This window comes from Malurus melanocephalus, unplaced genomic scaffold (genome assembly GCF_030028575.1).
Source record: "Malurus melanocephalus ecotype Western Australia unplaced genomic scaffold, MMel_1.1 scaffold_377, whole genome shotgun sequence".
In the NCBI taxonomy this organism is placed as follows: Eukaryota; Metazoa; Chordata; class Aves; order Passeriformes; family Maluridae; genus Malurus; species Malurus melanocephalus.
In genome coordinates this window covers 622,605-642,864 of record NW_026623609.1, presented here as the reverse complement: position 1 = coordinate 642,864, position 20,260 = coordinate 622,605, and the positions used below count along the sequence as shown (strand labels likewise).

The following is a 20,260-nucleotide window of genomic DNA, read 5'->3' as shown; positions in this document are numbered from 1 at the left end:
GTTAACATGATTTACTGCCCAACCAAAAAAAAAAAAAAAAAAAAACAACCCAAAAAATGTCAGTGATCCTGCACTTGGCAGACAGGATTGTTACACCCCTTACCTGCCACCATCCTGGCCCCTTTTCTAAAAGCAGATTTTCCTCGAATATTGACAAACAATACATGACAGATCTGAAGAACAAACACTTCCCTCTGYGCCATCATTCCCGACGGCACTTGGGGTGTGTGAATGCAGCATTGTGAACATGAGAACCAGTGGTTAATGCCAGCAGGTCAGGAGGAGCTCCCGAGGGGTTGGAGGGACTGGGCTGCAGGGATGAGTGGGGGAAGGCTCCTGCTCCCTGCAGTGGTGTGATGTTGGCTGCAGAGCAGCCCGAGAGCAGTGCCCCGGGCTCTGGATGGGCTCTGTGTGCACCAGRCCTGGAGACTTCCTTTGTGCTGCACCAGCTTAGCTTCGGTCTGTGTGCTTCCATTATCCCAGCTCACTGCTCTCAGCTGATTTCCAAAGGGATCTGCTTACTCAGGCCGTGCAGTTCTGGCTTTGTTTCTGCTCACTGCATCCCTTCTGAATGCGCCACACGACTCAGCTGCGCTCGGGAGAGACTCCACGGGGTCACTCACCATTTAACTGCCTGATGTGACTGYACTGGACTTTTTATTTCCTCAAATGGAAGTGAAGCCAGATCCTGGCAATTTAAATATCATTAAGACACTTCCCTCATTTAAGAATTTCACACAAAGGGGGTGTGCTGCTGTTTTAAGGAAGTTACCAAAATATAACCAGACAAAATTACATCTGCCCATTACCCATATCAGATGCTGCCTCACTGTTTCAAATGCAGGTGTCTCATACAAGGCCACATGTRCCCCCTGCCCCGAGCTGCAGTGACACCAGGGGGGCACAGTAAACACTTTCCCTACCTAGAACATGCAGAAAGGTCCATGTTGGAATGAAGCAGTTACAGCCAGGAGCAGGGCAGCACACAGCCCATCACTGCAAGGAGCAGTTTCTTGCCAAGGTTTTACTAAGGCTAAGAATCATTTGCTGCTCACACACATGAAAAATCCAGTCTTGGATCACTCTGCAATAAAAACAATTGGCCTGCACTAAGCCCTCTGAAGTCCTTTGAGAGTTCCTCCTACACTCAGTACCTGGAGTAGTTGGAGTTTCACTCCAGCCTGAGCTCTGTTTCCTGTCCTTGGTGCCACTCCTGAGAAGAGGCTTTGCAGAACAGGTGAGGCCAACAGCAACTCCCAGCCCCTGGCACTGAGCTGCACRTGCAGAAGCTGCCCATGGCCCTGCTGGCACCAGATCCTCCTCACGAGCAGTGGTGCTCCAGCAAGGACCTTGCCAGCACACGGCCAAGGTCAGAGACACCTCAGCCCCATCCTCACACGGAGCTGTGGATACACTCACCCTCTCCCACCTGTCAGGTGTGTTGTGGAGTGTTGCAGCAGAGGTGGGGAGTGCACTGACACTGGGCTRTCCACAGCACTGACTCTGGGGGGGTTTTAGTGTTGGAAGGACAACCTTGGTCAGACCCAGGGTCTCACCAGCTCAGCTGCACAGCAGATCAAGGCCCAGTCCCTGTGGGTTGGTTGTCAGGCTGTTACTGGCGAGTTAAGTCCCATAATGGGCTACCCAGACATCTACCAACAACTCACAGAATTCACCTGCTCTGCCCATGTGGGTTAGTCAAGAGAAAAGGTTGGGGTCATGTCTAGGTCATGTTTCCCTCTGAAGTTGGGCAGTCTTACCTAAACAGGAAACTGGAGTGTGAATTAAAAACCTGTCTGTGGGAATGATCTAATCCCTTTACAGCAGCTGCCTGCTACGCTGGGGGGAAGTCTCTGGTAAAAATTCAACTGTTCAGATTCCTCCCTGTAAGCAATTKGTTTGCCATTAATACTGCAGAATCCAAGGCACACGCACCTCATACATGGGTTCTTCATGCTTTAGGCACTATAAACACAAGGGAAATGTACACTCACTGTCCCTCTCAAGGCTACTCCAGTTTGTCACCGTGTCAGGTGGATTTCCAAGGGGTGGCTCTGCAAGAGCCGATGCCAGCAGCACTGACAGGACAGAGCAGAGCTGTGGGCTGCCACCAAGGGTGTCCAGCTGTCGTATCCCTCTTGAAAAAAATTCTTACAGAAATAAAAAGCAAACAACCGATAGTGTTAACAAACAGGGTAAAAGTCTTTGCCCTGTACTAGATATACACTGCAAACAAACTTCTAATAATGGCACAGGTCCTTTTTTGGTTTAAAGAAGCTTGTGTTACTGTAGTTAATGCATGAACAAGATCACAGACTTGTTATTCAGCACAAAACAAGTCATCTAGAAGCTTCCATGTCCCAGGGTGTCAGCAGCTGTTACTACAAAGCTTGGGTTCCTGTTTGCAGCAAACAGTCACCAAGTGAACAGTGAGGGATCCCTTTTGGAGAGTCTGAAACAACCCCCGAGGTGTGCAAGGCAAGAAATAGTGACGAGCTGCCRCGATGCTTTACAGAAGCTTCTTGTTACGAGACTGTCGAGATCTACTGCAGTAAACCAAACACCTCGAGGCTTCAGTCACAGGTGTTGCAGGGCTTCTTGTCCTTGTTCCATGTAGGAGTCATCTCTGTTTGAATGTGACCATTCTCCAAAAGTTCCCTGGAAGTGGACATTTTTCTGTGATGTCTGCAGACGTTTTTTATCACGAGAGAAGAAACTAAATCTTCCGGGAAGGGAGGAGTGAGGGAGAGGAAGGAAAAGAAAGAAGACTGTTACCCATCTTGAAAACACTTCAAACACCCRCCCCAATACACAGCACAACAAAACACCGAGCAAAAAAAATCTGTTTGCATCTGCAGAAAATCAAGGCAGAGCAGCCTGATGGGAGTGCATGTCAGGATGTTGTTAGGGATGGAGTCATTGCAATCTCAAGCGGTTTGGCTACRGAAGCTTCAGATCAGCTCTAAATGCTGTTGACTCTACAAGGTGCAGGTATCATTTAGATGTAGTTYCCCCTTCTCCAGCCCTCAGGTATCAAAGCAACACAATCCAGGTTAGTTTCTTGGCATAAGTAAAGTGGTATCTTTGGCATTAAATCTGTATATTTTACCATAAAGCAGAAATACTTTTTTTTTTTTTTTTAAGGTTGTCAGCAGGGAAATTCATAAGATAAGAAAATAAGTTTCCACATTTTTTCCCTGATAACATAGACTTGATTCCTGCAAAAATGAATGAATAAATGCACCTATGTKCATGAGAGTTTGCAGGATGAAGGCTCTGAATAAATGCACACGAGTGTGCACGTCATTTCCTGTCACACGGCTTGGGTGCTCTAAGATAATGACGTACATGAACCAACAGCCATTTAATACAAAATACAGCTGGAAAAATCCTTAGTATTGTTTTAATTGTATGGGATGAGGTTACTGGATTAGGCAAATTCAATGTTCCTTGTGGGTTCAGTACRAGAGGTGTTAGTGCAGTGTTTAGGCCTGCTGAGAAATGCAAAGTTGTGGTTGCAGCTACCAAAGGACTGAGYTGGCTGCAGATCCCTTTGATCTCAGTGTGTGTGGGCTTCAGGAGGTGAAGATTGTTTTGTCTACACTGCAGCAAATGTGACACAGTTGTGACCCAGGACAGGAACTGCTAAATGCTTCCACAGAAAGGAACCATGGTGGTATAAACTGAGCTTTGGTGGGTGCTGGAATAACTGATCAGGGCTTAAACCTGAGCCTGAGTCCACACTCACCTTCCTCAGCGTTCTCCCTCCTCCCACARTCCCTTCATCCCCTCAGCACCACCATCCCAACCCTCCCAACTGCTTTGTGCAGATCGGGGAGTTCAACCTTCCCTGTCTCTCGTCACACAGGAGGCTGGATGATAATTACTGAGAATATTAAGACTATACAATTTAAATGCCACATAACCAATATTGTCAGCAGGACCTGAACTTCTGCATTTCCTGGCTTCAAATATGCAGCCTTACTAGGCTGAAGTAAGTTTTTTGCACTTARTTAGCCTCATCCTTTCCTACCACCTTCATCACAGGAGCTCATGAGTTCACACACAAACACTGTGTATTTTCAGAGCCAGCTCCAGCTGATAAAGTATTTAGTGACTGAGGCTTTCTGCAGAGCACATTTGGTCCTGCTGGTCAGGGTTACTCTCTGCAAGCCCACACAAAGGACTGCTGTGTTTATACAGTCAGTTTCAAATGTCAAAGCTCAGTAATTTTTCATTTTATGGTGAAACTAAGCAGGAGAAAAATAAGTTGGTAGATCTCTAAAGGATTCAGTTTTTTTAATTCCTTCTGAAACAATGGAAATTKTTATTATGCCTAGAAAATTCTCATGGAGGATGTTTGGAAAAGGCCCGTCTGTGTGGAGAGGAAGGGATTTTAAAACTGTGTCATTGCTGTAAATATAAAGATCACCAAAGCAGCAGTTCTAATGCAAAGAGACTTTGCATTAGCAATTATCAGTATGTCTTCCAGGGAGAGCCAAGAATTGGATGACAGAATTAATTATGAAGAGTTTACACTCTATTCCAAAATACATAATTAGAGACAAAATATACAGGGCATAGATAGAAAGACATGAAAGCAGCAGCCTGTAATTAACAGTGGAAATTAATGTAGAAATCAGCCACTCCATTCTGTAACTCTAACTAATGATTGTAACAAATCGTTAGAAATTACTTTCTCAGAAAGCACTGGTGAGAACTGTGAATAGCCACGCTTAGGAAGCAGAATTAACAGATGCCAGTTAAAAGTGCACATTGTGCAAATTTTTCCGAGGAATACTGATTGGTTTAGCATGGCAACATTAAGGGAAAAAGTGATAAAATGTCAGTTTGAGAGTGAGCATGGTGGACTGGGATGAGTACTGACACTGACTGGTCATTCTGATCGGCCCTTTGATCCTCTGGGATCCCACAGGCAGCCAGGAGAATGCAGCCAGCAGTGTTTGTTAACACAGGGTCATGCAGGAGGAAACCACAGTACCAAATATTTAAAAAAAAAAAAATCCTACAAGGGACACAAGTCTTCTTATTGGCTGCAATGTGGGATCGTCTGGAATCAATCCAGCTGCTACCATGGGCATTATGGCTGTAAAGATCCTGGTCAGGAAAGTACAGACACAGAARAGGTAAGACTGGAGCAAGGGAAAGAAAAAGCATTCCATTAAAAAGAAAAGAGGCAAACATGGTACACGGGGTTACTTTGAATTACAACACAGGACACGTTACAGGGAGAGGGGGAYCTGCATCACCCAAGACAGCTCTCCTCAGTGAAAAACTCTTGTTTAGAAAAAAAAAACCAGTTGTTGTAGCAGTTTCAATTGGTTCTGGATTTTTAAAAGATACCACTTTCCTATTGTGAGRCAGCCTGCAACCTGGGTTGGATTTCATCAAGGTATGACCACCTCTAGCAATGCAGAGCAGAGTGCACGTTTTTGTTCCAAGAGACAAACAGGCACAGACACAATGAAATGAAGGATGAAGGTGTATGTTAACAAATACAAAACAGGGCTCTGCTGTCACTACTGGATATTGGCACAGAAAACAGGGTTAGACAGGACCAGCACTACAGTTAAAGATTTTACAAAGGTTACAGTTGATACTTTCAAGTTAAAAACCACTATTGCAGGTGAATCCTTGAAAAAACCTCCTAAGAAACTCGTGGTTAAAGGGCCTGTGTGTCTGTTCCAAAAGAACCTGTGTTACTTCTCATGCAGAAAGATGCCAACTGCAGGCAGCTGAATGCTTTTGGGAAACCTTGCAGCTGCTCTGGCAGGAGCACTTTGGAGCTGGCTCACAGCAAGACGAGTTCTTTGTGAGGGTTCAGCACTTCCACTGAGCATTAGAAAATCCATGCAGCTTAGAGGCTGAGAGAGCAGARTGCTCCGTGCCCAGCCAGCCCCACACACCCCTGCCAACACACCTTCATCCATACCTGCAACACCCTCTGTTTTTCTAAGGATTCTCCTCAGAGCTTCTCCTTTGTGCCAAATATTTTTTTGAACTGTGGACTGATGTCAATTAAAGATTAAGTTGAAATCACCAGAGACGTTTYGCTTGTGACAAATGCAGCTCTCCCCAACTCACTAACTGCTGTTCTGAGATTAAAATTGAAAACAAATGGGCAAACACTGTTGGATCATTAGCAGCAGCCAGGATTTCTATTTTTATGCAACGTGGCACGTCCTGAGCTGCAGAACTGACAGACACACCAGCTTTTGTAGACTGCAAGAATAGGAAGAAAACTCCTGGCTGTTTGAGGCATGACATCAGTCACAAACAAGCACATAGTCTTAAGGAGAAAACAAAAGGGTGTTTTCTGCTCCAAACAGAGGGAGCATTTTTAATCCTCAGACTTTTCCTCCTCAGTAAAGCCTCCTGGTTACATTATTTCATTAAAATTCTGTCATGTGATGTGGAAGAGACAAATGTACGAGAGTCAGTCAGTCTGAGATCAGAACTCAGAGTTTGCCCCAAACGTGCCAACCCAGAATAAATGCTGATTTCTGTAACTTCCATTTTCCTTTTGTTGTGGACTTGCAGCACTGAATCATCTGAGCACATCTTGGATGGCACAGGCTACACATCCACATGTCCTGGATGGGGCAGGACAGAAGCCACACTTGGGTTCTTTGGYTTTCCCAGCAGTGACATTTCCTCTCTTTTTAAAGCCCAACTACAAGRAAAGTGTTGACAACACATGGACAGGGGAGGAGGGAAGGAAAATAAAACCACACCAGAGAAATCCTATCCAGACAGGCTGCAAGAATGAGACAAACCTGAAAACTACCACCAGCCTTCAGATTACACAGGCAGAGTTTGATCTTCCCTTATCTAATAGAATGGCTAAACAGAGAGAGCAGAATGAAATCTGGGGACAGAGCACGATGGCTGAAAGAAGTAATTTCAATTTAGACAGAAAATACCTAAATAAATACCTCAAATACCTAAAAAAGTACCTCACCAACATGTGCTCTGCMTTACAACCTCTATTTACATTTTTATGCTGCCTTTGCTTCATCAAAGGCAGCATTTCAAATCAAACATGGAAACTGCACAACACAAACTGTGTGAGGTGAAAACAGCTATTCCCTACAACAGAATAAATTTTAAAAAGCTCTAAGAGAAATGTAGAAGAAAAGAAAAACTTTACAGTGAAGATCTTGTGCAACAAAGTATTATTATCATAATCATGGTAGCAGAATGAAAACCAAAGTCCAAACTCAAAGTGCATTTTCAAATCATGTGAGAGGAAGATTTCTCTCAGCACAGGCAGAAAGCTGGAGTCTACTGAAAATAATCAACAGTGCCCTCCTGACTTCATGTGTTTTGGGTCAGTCTAGATTGTCCAGTGGAATTTACTCTCACAGGGCTGCTGCTATTATTAAACAAGGACTGAAGGTTATGGATGTGGGGACAGGATGGAAGAGCTTTTTATATGGAAACAAATGACTGTTCCAAAATAATTTATGCAATTAAAAAAGTTAAGCTTCCTGTATCACAAAAATCGTGTGAGTTGTTGTATGTTTAGAACATTTAATCTGGAATAAATAAATGTACAGGAGGGAGCTTCATCAGAGAAAAGGGCTGGCCAACACTGTGATTTTATAATTAAGTGGTGCTCTAGTGTTTCAACAGCAGCATTAATATTTCAGAAGAAGGTGGGGTTCTTTCAGCCAAGCAAGTGACCATCCTCTCAACAGCAAATTTGCTCAGCAAACAGGAGACTTCTTCAGWCAACAGGGAAATAGGCACAGTGAGGTCATGGGAAAATGATAATCCAAAACTGAAAGTTGTCCCAGATCTAGGCAAAAGTTTTGGCCAAAGACAACTGTTGTTTCACATCTGCCGAGTGCTCCTTTAGTGTCTCTCCCATAAACAGTAGGAATGTGGTTATCTTAATTTTTAAAGTCTTTAAAATTGTCCTGTGCATAAAAAACATTTAGCATTTGCAGACCATAGCCAGTATCCTTAGTAAATATGCTACTTACAGTCGTTTGATTCCAGATTCAGGCTGAGTTGAGGGTTTTGGCTGAATTATGGGTGTGGGCTGTGGGGATCTAGTTTCCTCTTCCATTTCCTCACTTGGAAGAAAGAAAAGACAATTAATGTTCTCCTCCCAAGCCAAAAAGATCTGTTCAAAACCCATTAAAATAAATTGAAGATTTTTTTATCAACCAAGGAACAGCACCTAGAACTGGGTCTCTGTTCAATAYTTTCTTCCCATTGTGACAAGGAAAGGGAAAAGAGGAATGGATTGAATAAAGGGTCCAGAATTTTCCTTTTACACCCCTTCCAATCCTCATTTTTGAAGTTCAAAAGGATTAAATGTTTGCAATCTTTCTAGGATTCTAGTCAAGGGCAGACCAGGGAGTTAGGTAAGGACAAGTTTGAGGTACTGGGTTCAAACTGAGGCCATATTCCTGCAGTCTCTACACAAGCTTTTGCAGAAACGTGAGCTTGGACAGTATTTCAGAGCATATTTATTGTTTGAAGACCTGCCCTGTGGCTCCCCTGTGTACATCATGCAACAGGAGARGAGATGTAACCCACCTTTTGTAATATAAAAGCTCCTCTTGAAGTAAAAACACTCTAGATTTCAGTTCATTCCTCTCGTGAAGGACATCCCTCAGCTCCTGCAGGGTGAATCTTGGGCGATTGGGATCTTTTAAGTCCATTGCCATCTTTTCTGACTCAGAGAGACAATCATCATTGTTTGGTTCTGCCTAGGGAGCAAAACGTGGGCTTTAAATTCACCGTGCACCGTCAGAGGAGATTGAAATATTTATCAGAACAGTTCCCAGCCCCTTCCTTTCAGCACTATTAAATCCTTTTTTTTAAGAGAACGACAGCAATTGTAAGGATTTCTAACTATACAAATAAATGCAGGACACTCTGTCCCAGGAAAATACATTTGAAATGTAGCAAATTCCATTTGAAATGTGATGCTTTTTGCAAGGACTGATGAAATCAGAGCTGCCAGCAGCCAGGTCAGCCCTCCTGGGAGGATGCAGAGATCTGAGTCTCAGACTCCTGTGTGGCAGTGATGCCTCGCTGGGATACAAGCTGGAAATCTGAGGAGTTAAGAAGGGAAATTCCTACACAGCCCATTTCTTGCAATCCTGATCCTACCCTCTTCTATGCTCCAGTGTTTGTGAAAAGGTTTTGCAGTATATTGATGCATGGTATCAGGCTGAATTTGGCTGAAGTTGGTGCATTTTCCACCACAGGATTGCAGTTCCTGTCCTGCAGGGATGAGGCAGCAGAGTGATGCTCATTTGGGCACTGTTTGATCACCCCTTCCATCCAAAYACATCCCTTAGCTCAGACTACATGGAATAAAGATTGATGCAACCTAACAAAACGTTCGAATAATTCAAACACTTTTCCCCCTCTTCACCCACTAAATACAAATCTGAGCTGATGTCTCTTCTTTTGGTTCTATATTTGCCCCATATCTCTGCCCAAATAAGCTATTTTTGCTCAATTTGGCTCAAATCAGTAACGACTGAGCAGTCTGTACCCAATGCAAATGTCCTTGACTGAAGCCAACAAGCAGTGTCCATTCTGGAGCAGCTATTCCAGCTTTCTGCTTGYCACTGCAATTCCTGTGTAAGGCCTGTCCTGGCAGAGGGAGCAGGAAGGGCTCTAATTAGGAGAGGAGCCATTGCCATGGAACTGATGAGTTAGAGAGAGGTGAAGAATGCATCCTTTCTCTGCACACACTGAGGACACTTTCACTCCTGCTGGCTCCGGGCCTGGGCTCCCCAGACCCATTTACAAAGCTGGGTGTCCTGGCTGGATTTGCAGCAATGAAATAATCCTTTTCATTATGMATACAGCAGTGACATGTTAACACAACACTGGCTGTCACATTCCAGGGGGACCAAGGTACCCCATCTGCCCTTGTCTCTGCATTTTGATGTGTATTCCTGCCTATTGCCACTGAAATGGGTTTCACTGGATGTTTCACTCTCTGCTGCAGTCTGTAAGCAGTTACACTGTGGAGCTCTTACCAATGYATCAAGCTGAACAGTTCTGTGTGATAGAGTTCCTCTAAATTCTTAAATACCATGATAACCCTTATTCCATTTCTTACTCTGCTCAGAGCATCATTGGGAGAGGGAAATGCAGTAGATTTGCTTTAGGAAGAAAAAAGGAATGTCATGTGCACAAAGGAAAATACCAGAAGCCATAAAAAGGACTAAGGGATCAACAGATCAGTGCATCTTTTTCTCARGAAGTTCCCCTCAGGTTTGCATTCCTGCTGCTCTGATCTCAGCCCAGCTCCATTTGCAGACTGTCACTCTGCCTGTTCTGCAAGAACCCAGCTCTGCCAGTGGGAATGTTTGCTTTGCCCAAACATCTGTGCTCATAACACTTCACTGCACAAATTCGAATAGGAAGCAAAAGCAAAAACAAGGGCAAAGTTGGTTCCTCTAAAAAGTGCCTTGAAATATTTATGTGTTGATTTGGTAGCACTGTACCAGCTTAGTCCTGACTGATCCAAAATGCCATAAGCTCTGCTCAGACCAGGTGTGCAGAGCTCTGCCCTGACTCTGGCAGCACTTCCAGCACAGCTTCTGTTCCACTGTGGTTCACCTGCCACCATCACCACTGTGCACCCCTGTGACCCATCTGGCCTTGAATATTTGCAGATCTGGCAAAGCGGAAGCTACTGTTGGCTATTTGTCTCTGGAAAACTCAGACTCTTCAAGGAATCAGTTTGTTTTCCTTTGGGGGAAGGGGTAGGTGTGTACAAACAAAATTAAATCAACACAGCCCTGCCAAAAGGCTGTCCCTAATACCAACTAACAGCTGATTCTCCAAGATTGTCCAAAGAGGTACTTGATTTTTTAAAGGCTGTTTAAAAAGTGATTCAAAGTGTCTCTTACCTTTACTTCCTCCCCATTTTGGCTGGCCTGGCTGTCCTCACCCTGCAGTTTTTCCCGGAGTTTCCCCAGCTCTGCTCTCAGGTTGCCCATCTCCTGCTCCTTGGTTTGCAGATAYGCTTCCAACTCCACCTTCTGCTCGATCAGCGCCTTCCCCTGAGCCTCAACCACCGTGATGCGGTGCCGCAGGTCGTGGTTGATTTTCATTAACCTGTTCTGCTGCTGCTGAAGCTGCCAAACATCCATGCAATAGGTCAGTGTCCATTCAGCCATCACCCCGATGGCCCAGTCCCAAACATCTTCTTAAAGTAGTGTGTTCCTGTTGCATTTAATCAGAAAAATATTCCCCCTCCTCATCCCCAGATCAGTTTTATAGCRTCTAATTATCTACTACAATTTCAGTCACCCAAATTTAATTGATTTCTAGACTAAATTCCCCTAGCACAGGGAATTTTTCAGACAAAAGCAAATCCATCACTTATGATATCATTTCATGAAAGAGAAGTTCAAGGATAGAGTGGCTTACGGGATTCTGAATCAAATCTTAACCCAGAGCAGATGAAAGACAAGAGACAGGAACCCCTAAAGTTCACTTTCTAAGTACTTTGCTCTGAGCTCCAAAGCTCTSTCCTAAGGCAGGATGTGACCTGCTGGGTGAGTGTGAACAGCCCCAACTTGAAAGGCTGCAGCACCTGCCAGAGGCATTTGAGCAGAGCAGAGATCACCTAGGCCTGGCCTTATTAGCACCAGAAAAGTCCCATGGCCTAAGGACATGAGGCAACGTGAGGATGGGAAGCAAAATATGGGTAAGGAGGTCATTCCTCCTGACACACAAAGTGCCAAATGTCATGTCCTCCCCAGAGTCACAGCAGAGTCTGTGATTCACCCCAGATTAAGCCCTGAGCAGAAGGTCCCTGCTGGCAGAAGTGGCTTGGGCTGAGCAGTGCCCTTCTCATGCAGAGGTGATCCACTCTGCAYCCCTGGTGTGGGAGTGCACTGAAATCTGCCCATTCTGGACACTCCACAGCTCTGCTGGACACTTCAGCTGCAGGAGTAATAATCTGGCACTGTTCACACTCTCTGTGTCAGCCTCAAACTCCAAACCAGGCTGTGGAAGCACAGGTGAGAAAGAAGAGGAAGACTAAGAGCCACTTACAGCCTCTACATCCTCATTTTTCAGTCCAAGTTCCCGGTCCTTTGCTCTGATTTCATCCCTCTGTTTATCTACCACCTCCTTCAGCTTCTTCATGACTTGCCGCTCTCTCTCTGACATCCCTGGTTAAAAACAAACACAGAGCACAAACTAAGGACAGTCAGGAGCTGCTGAGGTGGAGAATAATAACAATGAGAAATATTTAAGTAGACTCTGGAAAATGCCTGCTGGTAGAATTACAGAGATGCTTTAGAGGTTACGTCAAGGGTAACAGAGAACACAGATGACAGAATCCATTCCATAAAACCACTGCACAGAAACTCCTTAAAAAATGAACTGACAGTCCTCAGAAACATTTGTAACAGTGAGTGACACTGCTGCATCTTGCTGCCTTAGTAGTTTTACATCAATGTTCCACTGTGCCCCAGGGAGCGTGGTTATCTGTGTGATAATCTGTGGAATCAGCTGGCTGAGGCACTGTGACAATTGTAAAAAAGATGGTCTGGATCTTCAGTAAGATGTAAACACGTGGGAAAGGGACTGGTGGTCATGGCTGGCCAGGAATTATGTTCACAGGACATGTTCCTGTCAAACCCCAGAAAAGAACTGTCAGTGATATGGTGTTCGCATTCTAGTGTTACATTCTCATCTCTTTTAATTCTGTGATACATTTGCCTGCTCTATTTCTGGACCTGCTTTTTATCAGCTCTGTGCTGCTCTGGGTTCTAGTTCTTCACAGGATAATTTTCATTCTTTGCTGTGGTACCACATCAGGGAGAACAAGTGTCACAGACACAAACTGCTACATAACTTTTCTAAAAGATCCACATTCCTCTGACACAACACAGGTCTGGTACATCTCTGTACCCACAACCTCCTGGGTCCACTCACTGCAGCCAAYCTCAGGGCTGGGGCCTGAAACATCAGCTGTATGTAAAAACAAAACAATYCAAAACTTGGCCTTGAAGAAGAGGGACTACAGTGAAACTTTGGAATGGTGGTTTCACCCAGAAGGAGATAAGACTAGTGAATGCAGTGATATCCATTCRTACTTGTGAGATGCTTTGAGATCTCTAGATAGCAGGTGCTATTTAAAGTACCATTCAGTGCTGACTATTTTTCCTCCCACTGTGCTCATTTTTCTCCCTAACATTTGATGAACCTAAATGGCTTCAATTGTGTGCACAGATCACTATAAATTTTATTTCAAGAAGGGGGGAAAGGTGTTTGTGAAACAGTCACATCTCCTTCTATTTCCTCAGGCACTGCGAAAAAGGAGAGGGAAATCAYTAAGTGCCCTAAATGTAAAATAATTATCTCTAAATCGTTCAAACTCTAATAACTGCAAGATCTTAAATGGCACACCCAGTTGGCTTCCCCAGGCACATCCTATGAGCAGCTTCCTGTGGGTTGCTGTGATCACAGTGTTGTTCCAGCAAGAGAAAGGAAAGCAGCTGGAAGGGGAGGACACCAAAGACAGAAAGAAAAGAAACTGAAAAAAAAAAAAAAAGAACATTCTTTATGGTTAGGGATTTGTTCAGTGTTGTGTCCATACATCTCTCACTACAGGCCCAAGAGCCAGGCAGAGCCTGTGGCACTGCACCATTCCCAAATASTCAGAACAAGTTCAACTCCCTTTGAAGGGAACTGGAGGTGCTGCAGCACAGGAGGGTCACCCCCTGCTGCCATCCTGTCCCTGACCACAGCCWGGCTGAGCCAGCAGCTCCCCTGCAGTGACACAGCAGCCTGCTCGTCCTGTTTGACACACTTGGGTCAAGTTTGCCSGTGGCATTTTCCTGGGATATTCCAATCAGTCAGCACCAGCAAGCAGTGTTCTGTTTGGGCTTGGGAGGAGTCGCTTTCATGGGTGTTACAGACTCCTCTTTAACGYCTCCTGAGTGTTTTGTGTTCTCCACAGGTCCTTTCACGTGAACCCTGCTCTGCTCAGACTGCACAGAGCACTCCTGTTTGCACAGGGCTGCCTCTGCCTCTCCTGTGAACACTTCACCACGCTCAATGAGGCTCTGAGAATTAATTGGCAGGGTTGACTCTCAAGATCTTGCACGCCTGAATCAGTGGCCTCTGTTGCCTGTGTAGAATAATTCCTTTAACTGTCTGGTGAGTAAGCAGTGAGCTGCTGATCCCTGGGGCCAGCACTGAGGGGAGACATGATCACARTGCTAAAYCATGCTGAGATAGGAGCACTGGAATCTGCACAAAATTAGTCCAGCTTACACAGTATTTAGCTTGACAGCCTCGTCTGTGGACTCTACATCAGACCAAAGGACAGAGACTGAAAAAGAGCAGCAGAACTGCTTTCTGGCACTATCCAAACAACAGATTTGAGACAAATCTATCTATCCCTGCTCACTAATGACAAAATTACCCCTCCAAAAATAGTTAGGTTTGATATTATCAATCCCAATAATAAAATGGGGTTGATATAAATTAATGATTTCACTTAAACTGATTATTGTGGCCAAAGAATATGAGTGATCCCAGAWTCTAAGCTCTGGAATGGGCCTATGGGTTTTGTTTGTGTTGTTATACATGGGCAGACACAGTAAAAATAACAAGAAAAGCACGTCTGGCATTTACTTGGCTGGCTGGATGTGAAGAGTATGGCTATATTTAAATGCAAGCACATGAGCTGCAGTGAGCTAGATAGCCACTGGAAGGGAAAAAAAAAAAAAAAAAAGGAGTATGGCTATATTTAAATGCAAGCACATGAGCTGCAGTGAGCTAGATAGCCACTGGAAGGGAAAAAAAAAAAAAAAAAAGAAAACAAAGGGGAAGCTGGTTCTTTAAAACATTATGTCAGTCTTCAAGGTCCATGAATCATCAGTGCCATTCTGAATTTTGCATGGAGTTTGTCAGCCTGATGCTGAGCTACTTCTTTGCCACTAATTGACTCCTAAATTGAAAGCATTTCATTTGTTTTAAAAAGTATCTTGAGAGGTTTAACAATTTTTACTTTCTGGAGGATTCATTACTCTCTTCCCCAGGGAAAGTGAGCAGTGCTGAGCCTCGGGGAGAGAGCAAGTGCAACTTCCTCAGTGTGGGACAGTTTTATCCACCTCCAGCAAGCCTCCATTTGATCCCAGCCTCTGGAGGCTGGAAAAGGATATCCCTTCATTCCTAATGCTCATCGGAGAGCTGTGAGCTCTGCTTTAAGAGGACTCAGGACACCGTCAAATGGACTTGRGATCTCAGAGCCTCAAATTCTGTGTTGGGAATGGTGGAGCAAACAGATATCTGTTCCTCTGCTCCTGGAAAAGAGCAGTTGGCTGAGCTGTGGGYCGGAGCTGAGGCTGGCAATTGTTTCAGTTGCTGCAGTGAGATCTAKCTGTACTTGCAGGTTTGTCTTGAATTTCATCCTGCCTCAAGAAAAAAGTTGCCCACAAATGGGTTGTTTCAACTCTGTAGGATTCACCTATTCCCTGGATTATAAATCTCCTCACTTATTCTAAATTAGCTGTAAGTCCCAAAAAGAGGCAGGTAAATCAAGTAAAACCAGTATCTCCTCTTCTAGGAGACTATCATGATATTCTCCTAGAATATATCCGTGCAGGGGACTGATACAATTTTGACAAAGGAATCTTGATGTGCTGCTTTACAAACAGTTATCCTGAACAGATCAACAGTTGCACTTGTTTTAGTGCATAATGTGTGAAATAAACRCTTGAATGGATTATTCTGTTTGTATTAAAAAAACATAAAGTAGGCTTAAGATTGTTTTTTTGCAAAATGAGAACCAAAACAAGTGATAGACCAAGAAGTGTATCTAGATTTTACTTCCAGAGATGCTTGTCAGCCAAACAAAAAGTTAGTTTTCTTTCCCTTGTCCCTCCATCTCTTATCATATCATCAGTGTCATCATGTATTCAGAGATTTTCTATTCAGGTAAACATACAAATAAACAAACAAGCCTTCAAAACCTAGATCTGCCTTAATCTACAGGAAAAAAACTGTACAAGAATATCCAGTCAAAGTATTTTGATAAAGTATTKCTTTTTGTAACGAAGCAAGTACTGAATTTGAAGTATCAAACTTGCCTTCATGCTTCTGAAATTCCTCTTCTGTGAAATTAATGTCTTTGTGAGATAAGTTTGTCATCAGTTGTTTATTCTCCTCCTGCAGCTGTGCAATTTGGGTAAGAAGATCCTGTGCTTCCCCTCTCCAGACATCCTCCACCAGTTCTAATTCCTATAGGGTAGATCAGGACAACACATTTATATTTTTAAACATGTTAAGAGTCTTTGGCTGGACTATTTACAGATCAAACTAGTAATGACCCTACTGATTCTTACAGAAAACAATTAAATGAGACTTCTTTGAGTTGCTTAGAAGACATCTGCTTTTCTAATGCCACCAACAGGACACCAGCCATCACAGTGCCCTTTGCTATATGCTGAATGTAAATACTTGAGTGGATCATTCCTGATGCAAACATTTTTGATGTGCCAGTTACCCTAAGGATGGCTCCTTGTTCTGATGGGAGGACCAGATTCTGGGGGCTGCTGTGTTAGACAAATAACCAAACAKCAATTCCCTCCTGCATCCCAGGAAGCAGCTGCAAAGCTGTTAGAAATGCCCCCAAACCATCCCACAGCGAGAGCCAGGGACTCAGGGGTGAACATGCTCGATCTGACAGAACAACCTGTGTGGTCTAAACTCCTGTTATGAAACACAAGTGTAAATTGATGAGTGTGTGATCCAGTGCAGCAAAGCCAGGGCTTGGGGTGCACGTGGTAAACACAAGCCTAGCCCGTGCTGCTTCCTATGTAAATTGTTCCCTTGGAATGTCCTGAGCGGTGTCTGTGTGGTGGCAGTGAGGCCAGTCAAAACAGCTCCCATTTGTCGGGACACTCTGTGTCAAGAGCAGCTGTCACCAATCCTCAGAAAGGTCAAATTAGGACAAAAAGTAAAAAGTTCTGAAGGAAAGCAGTTGTATTTAGAGCTTTGCTTGTTCCAAAAGCTTCTCTGTATATCTCACTCCTGTAGTGGGGGGCATTCCCTGCTCCATTTTCACGCGTGTTTTGCTGCATGCAAATCCCTGGAGCCAGGCTGAGTCACTGCTGACTTTCACATCCATCCACATGCCCCTTTCCTACCTAACAACAWAACACATTCAGACAACAACCCAGCCAAGCACAGCTCGAGGCTAAAATAAGCTCTGCTGAGAGATTAAAGGAGAGCTCTCTGCTTTGAATGTATGCTCGGATAATGGGAAGTCATGTTTGGGTCCAAATGCCATTTTATTCCACCATTTTTTACTGTATTGCTGYTAAAAACATTGCAGAAAACATCATGTGGCAAAGAATAATGAATAACAAAGGCGTGGTAAGCTATGCAGATTTAACTATCAAAAAGGAAATAAAATGTCATTAATCACCTATTTTATTTAAATCTCTTTATCTCAAGAGAAAGGTAAATCTGTCAGGAAATTTATATTACCAAATACCTGGACTATTTACAGTGATGCTGCCTGTTACAACTCTGTAGCTAAAATAACGCAGTGACCTATTTTAGCAACAAACCAGCACATTCATCACTTACAGGTATATTGATAAAACCAAATYMGAATGCACACAAMCCCYCAAACCATCTAAACTTATGCCATTTATGTGTGGCTGCACTGTAAACACACATCTACCCTACRGTTTGCTTAGGCAAACTTTGTCATYTATTGCTGTTGAARAGCCCAATGAATTGGAGCAGAAATTAACTTCTGAATCCTCATTAATGGAAGTGCCAGACAGGGGAGGCACATCCACTGCCAGGCAGTGCCAGCCAGCTCAGGAAGCCCCAGGCAGTGGGTGCTGAGCCAGGTTTACATGCAAAACACATTTATACATAAAGTTTAAGTGCTGAAATCTCATAAACTGATGCTTGCAAGGACCCCTAAAAGCTTTCAGGGTGGTTTTTTTGAGGCTTTGGGGTCAGAACTATTTCTCACTCTCTGGCTTTTTCTGCTTATCAGCATCTGTCCTGTGAAAGAGTCTTCAAACCTTCACATCGGAACAGAGAAGATGTGAGACCACAGTTCCACAGGCACCTGGAGCACTGGGAATCAACTTGATTAAAAAAAAGGTATCTATCATGTAGATTATTTTCCTGTTAAAATATATTTTCACTGAAGTTTCATGTGGCTTGTGCAAACTCTCCCTGAGCCACTTCATGATCATCAGAGAAGCTGACAGAGCAGAGGTGGTTGACTGGCAGGGAGATCAGCTGACATATTTAGGAAACTTTTTAACACTTAATAAGAACTTCACAAACATCTACACAGAACAACCTAAATGACACTGGGTCAGTTAGGTATCCACTTCACCCACAGCCTTTGGTAAATATCCMATATACTTGTATCTATTCTCTAAASTTTCTTATTTCATACTCYTGAGACTTACCAAGGCTTTCTAYATTAAAGGTGTTTTACCATCCTTTTCAGAGATATTGCCCTGAGACTTCCTCTGCAAAATGCTGCAGGGTTTATCCTGGATTTTCCATATGCTAGGTGAAACTCCTGACTCTTCTTAAGAGATAAGACTGGGATTTATTTAAGTTAAAGCCAAATATTGAAGTTTGGAGTCTCTTTTCCAGAAATCCCTTCTCCTCTTTATCCCGATTCTGTGTGTGGAATCAGGAATGGCATGAGGCAGCGGTGATGAATTAGCACAGCCATTTACTAGAAGAACCACTTCTTATATCAGTTATCCGGATGGATTAAAGAGTGGATCTGCCACTTTTACTGCAGTAACTGGAGCGTGCTGTCCTGCCAGAAGAGGCTGACAGGATGGGAAATGCTCTCTGCCTTGGGCCTTCATGGYAGTGGGATCAGGGAACGCTATGACCACCCCTGAATAAGGCAAGGGACATCCTGCCATCAGAGGATGGAGCAGCAAYCTGGCAGAGTGCTCTTTGCTACTCTTCAGCTTCAACTCTGCTCCGAAATCACTTGGTTCTCCATCTCCCTCCTAWGACTTCTCTAACCCGAAGTCTGTGCCAGGACAACTAGACAGCTAAATCATTCCCRGCTCCGGAGAGGAAAGTGTATTCTTGTCAGTGACCTTTCCTGGCCTAGCAGGAAGCAGCACTATCCTCTCGTCAGGAGAGGGGATGGAGCAGGACTCCTAATCGGGAATACACAGGGGAAGGAAATGCAGTGACTGGGGAAGGGGTGGAGAAAGGGAAGGAGGGAGGAAACTTCCAGGAGGGAAGGAAACAAAAAACAACAACACGCCCAAAGCCTCAGCGACGCTAAAGCAGCATCCGCGCAGAGCCCGTGAGCCCGCCCGGGCTGTACCGCACGCGTGCCCCGCCCGCTCCCCCGGCTCCGCGGCATCCCGGCCCGCAGCCCGGCCTCCCCCTTTGTTTGCCCGGCGGCGGCGGGGGGAGAACGGCGGCGGGGGAGCCGGGGCCCGCTCCCCCCGGAGAGGCTGCGGCAGGCGGGGGCAGCCGTGCCCCGCCGCGTCCCCCCGGCCCCCGCCCGCACCTTCTGGTGCTTCCGCTCCTTCTCGATGCGGTCCATCCTCTCCAGGCGCAGGCGGTCGAGCTCCAGGCGCAGCTCCTCCATCTCGGGGTTGATGTGGTTGCGGCTCACAAGCACCTCCAGAATCTCCAGCACCCGCACCACCTTGGGCATGAGGCGGGCGATGGCCTCGCAGCCGTGCTGGTCGATCACCCGCTCAAACTCCTGCCCCACGGCCGAGGCGATGTCGTACACATCCATGACCGTCAGCTCCGCCGCGTTCTTCTCCAGGGCGGGCGGCGCCCCGCCGCCGCCGCCGTCCATGGCTCGCCCGGCCCCGCGGTGCCCGCATAGGCGGCGGCGGGACGCGCTCCGGGCGGGGCGGTCCCCCTGCAGCTGATCCCGCTGTCCCCCGCAACTCCCGCCAACTCCGGACGGCTCGGCCGGGGGTGTTTAAACTTGGCCGGGCGGTGCTGGGGGAGCGGCGGCGGGAGGCGGGCGCGGCGTCCCCGCCACCACCGCCCCGCCGCCCGCGGCCAATGCCCGGCACAGGGCGGGCCGGGGGCGGCCCCGCGCATGCCCGGGCTCCCGCACCTCCCGGTTCTCGGGGTGATTCCCGCCGCTTTCCGGGGAGATCCCCACCGGGGCAGTCACTGCTTTGCTCGCGGTGAGGAGAGGAGCATCTCCAAGCTCTTGGCTCGATACTTGTGCCGAGCATCAACGGGA

General features: G+C 45.4%; 1 protein-coding gene across 2 annotated transcripts; it reads right to left on the bottom strand.

Moving 5' to 3' along the window:
- Positions 1-36: 36 nt before the first annotated feature.
- On the bottom strand, positions 37-20,066 carry RILPL1 (Rab interacting lysosomal protein like 1). Of its 2 annotated transcripts, XM_057378866.1 has the most exons (8): positions 19,559-20,066; positions 16,119-16,269; positions 12,067-12,185; positions 10,914-11,141; positions 8,572-8,744; positions 8,010-8,102; positions 5,031-5,118; positions 3,147-3,218 (listed from the first exon to the last, which is right to left on the bottom strand). In XM_057378866.1, the coding sequence occupies exons 1-8, from the start codon at positions 19,856-19,858 to the stop codon at positions 3,162-3,164; spliced, it is 1,209 nt and encodes a 402-aa protein (XP_057234849.1). In that variant the 5' UTR covers positions 19,859-20,066; the 3' UTR covers positions 3,147-3,161. The 2 variants fall into 2 exon arrangements, with proteins under 2 accessions (XP_057234848.1, XP_057234849.1); XM_057378865.1 differs by lacking the exons at positions 3,147-3,218; positions 5,031-5,118 and adding an exon at positions 37-2,722 and having other exon boundaries at positions 19,559-20,063.
- Between the last annotated feature and the right edge of the window lie 194 nt (positions 20,067-20,260).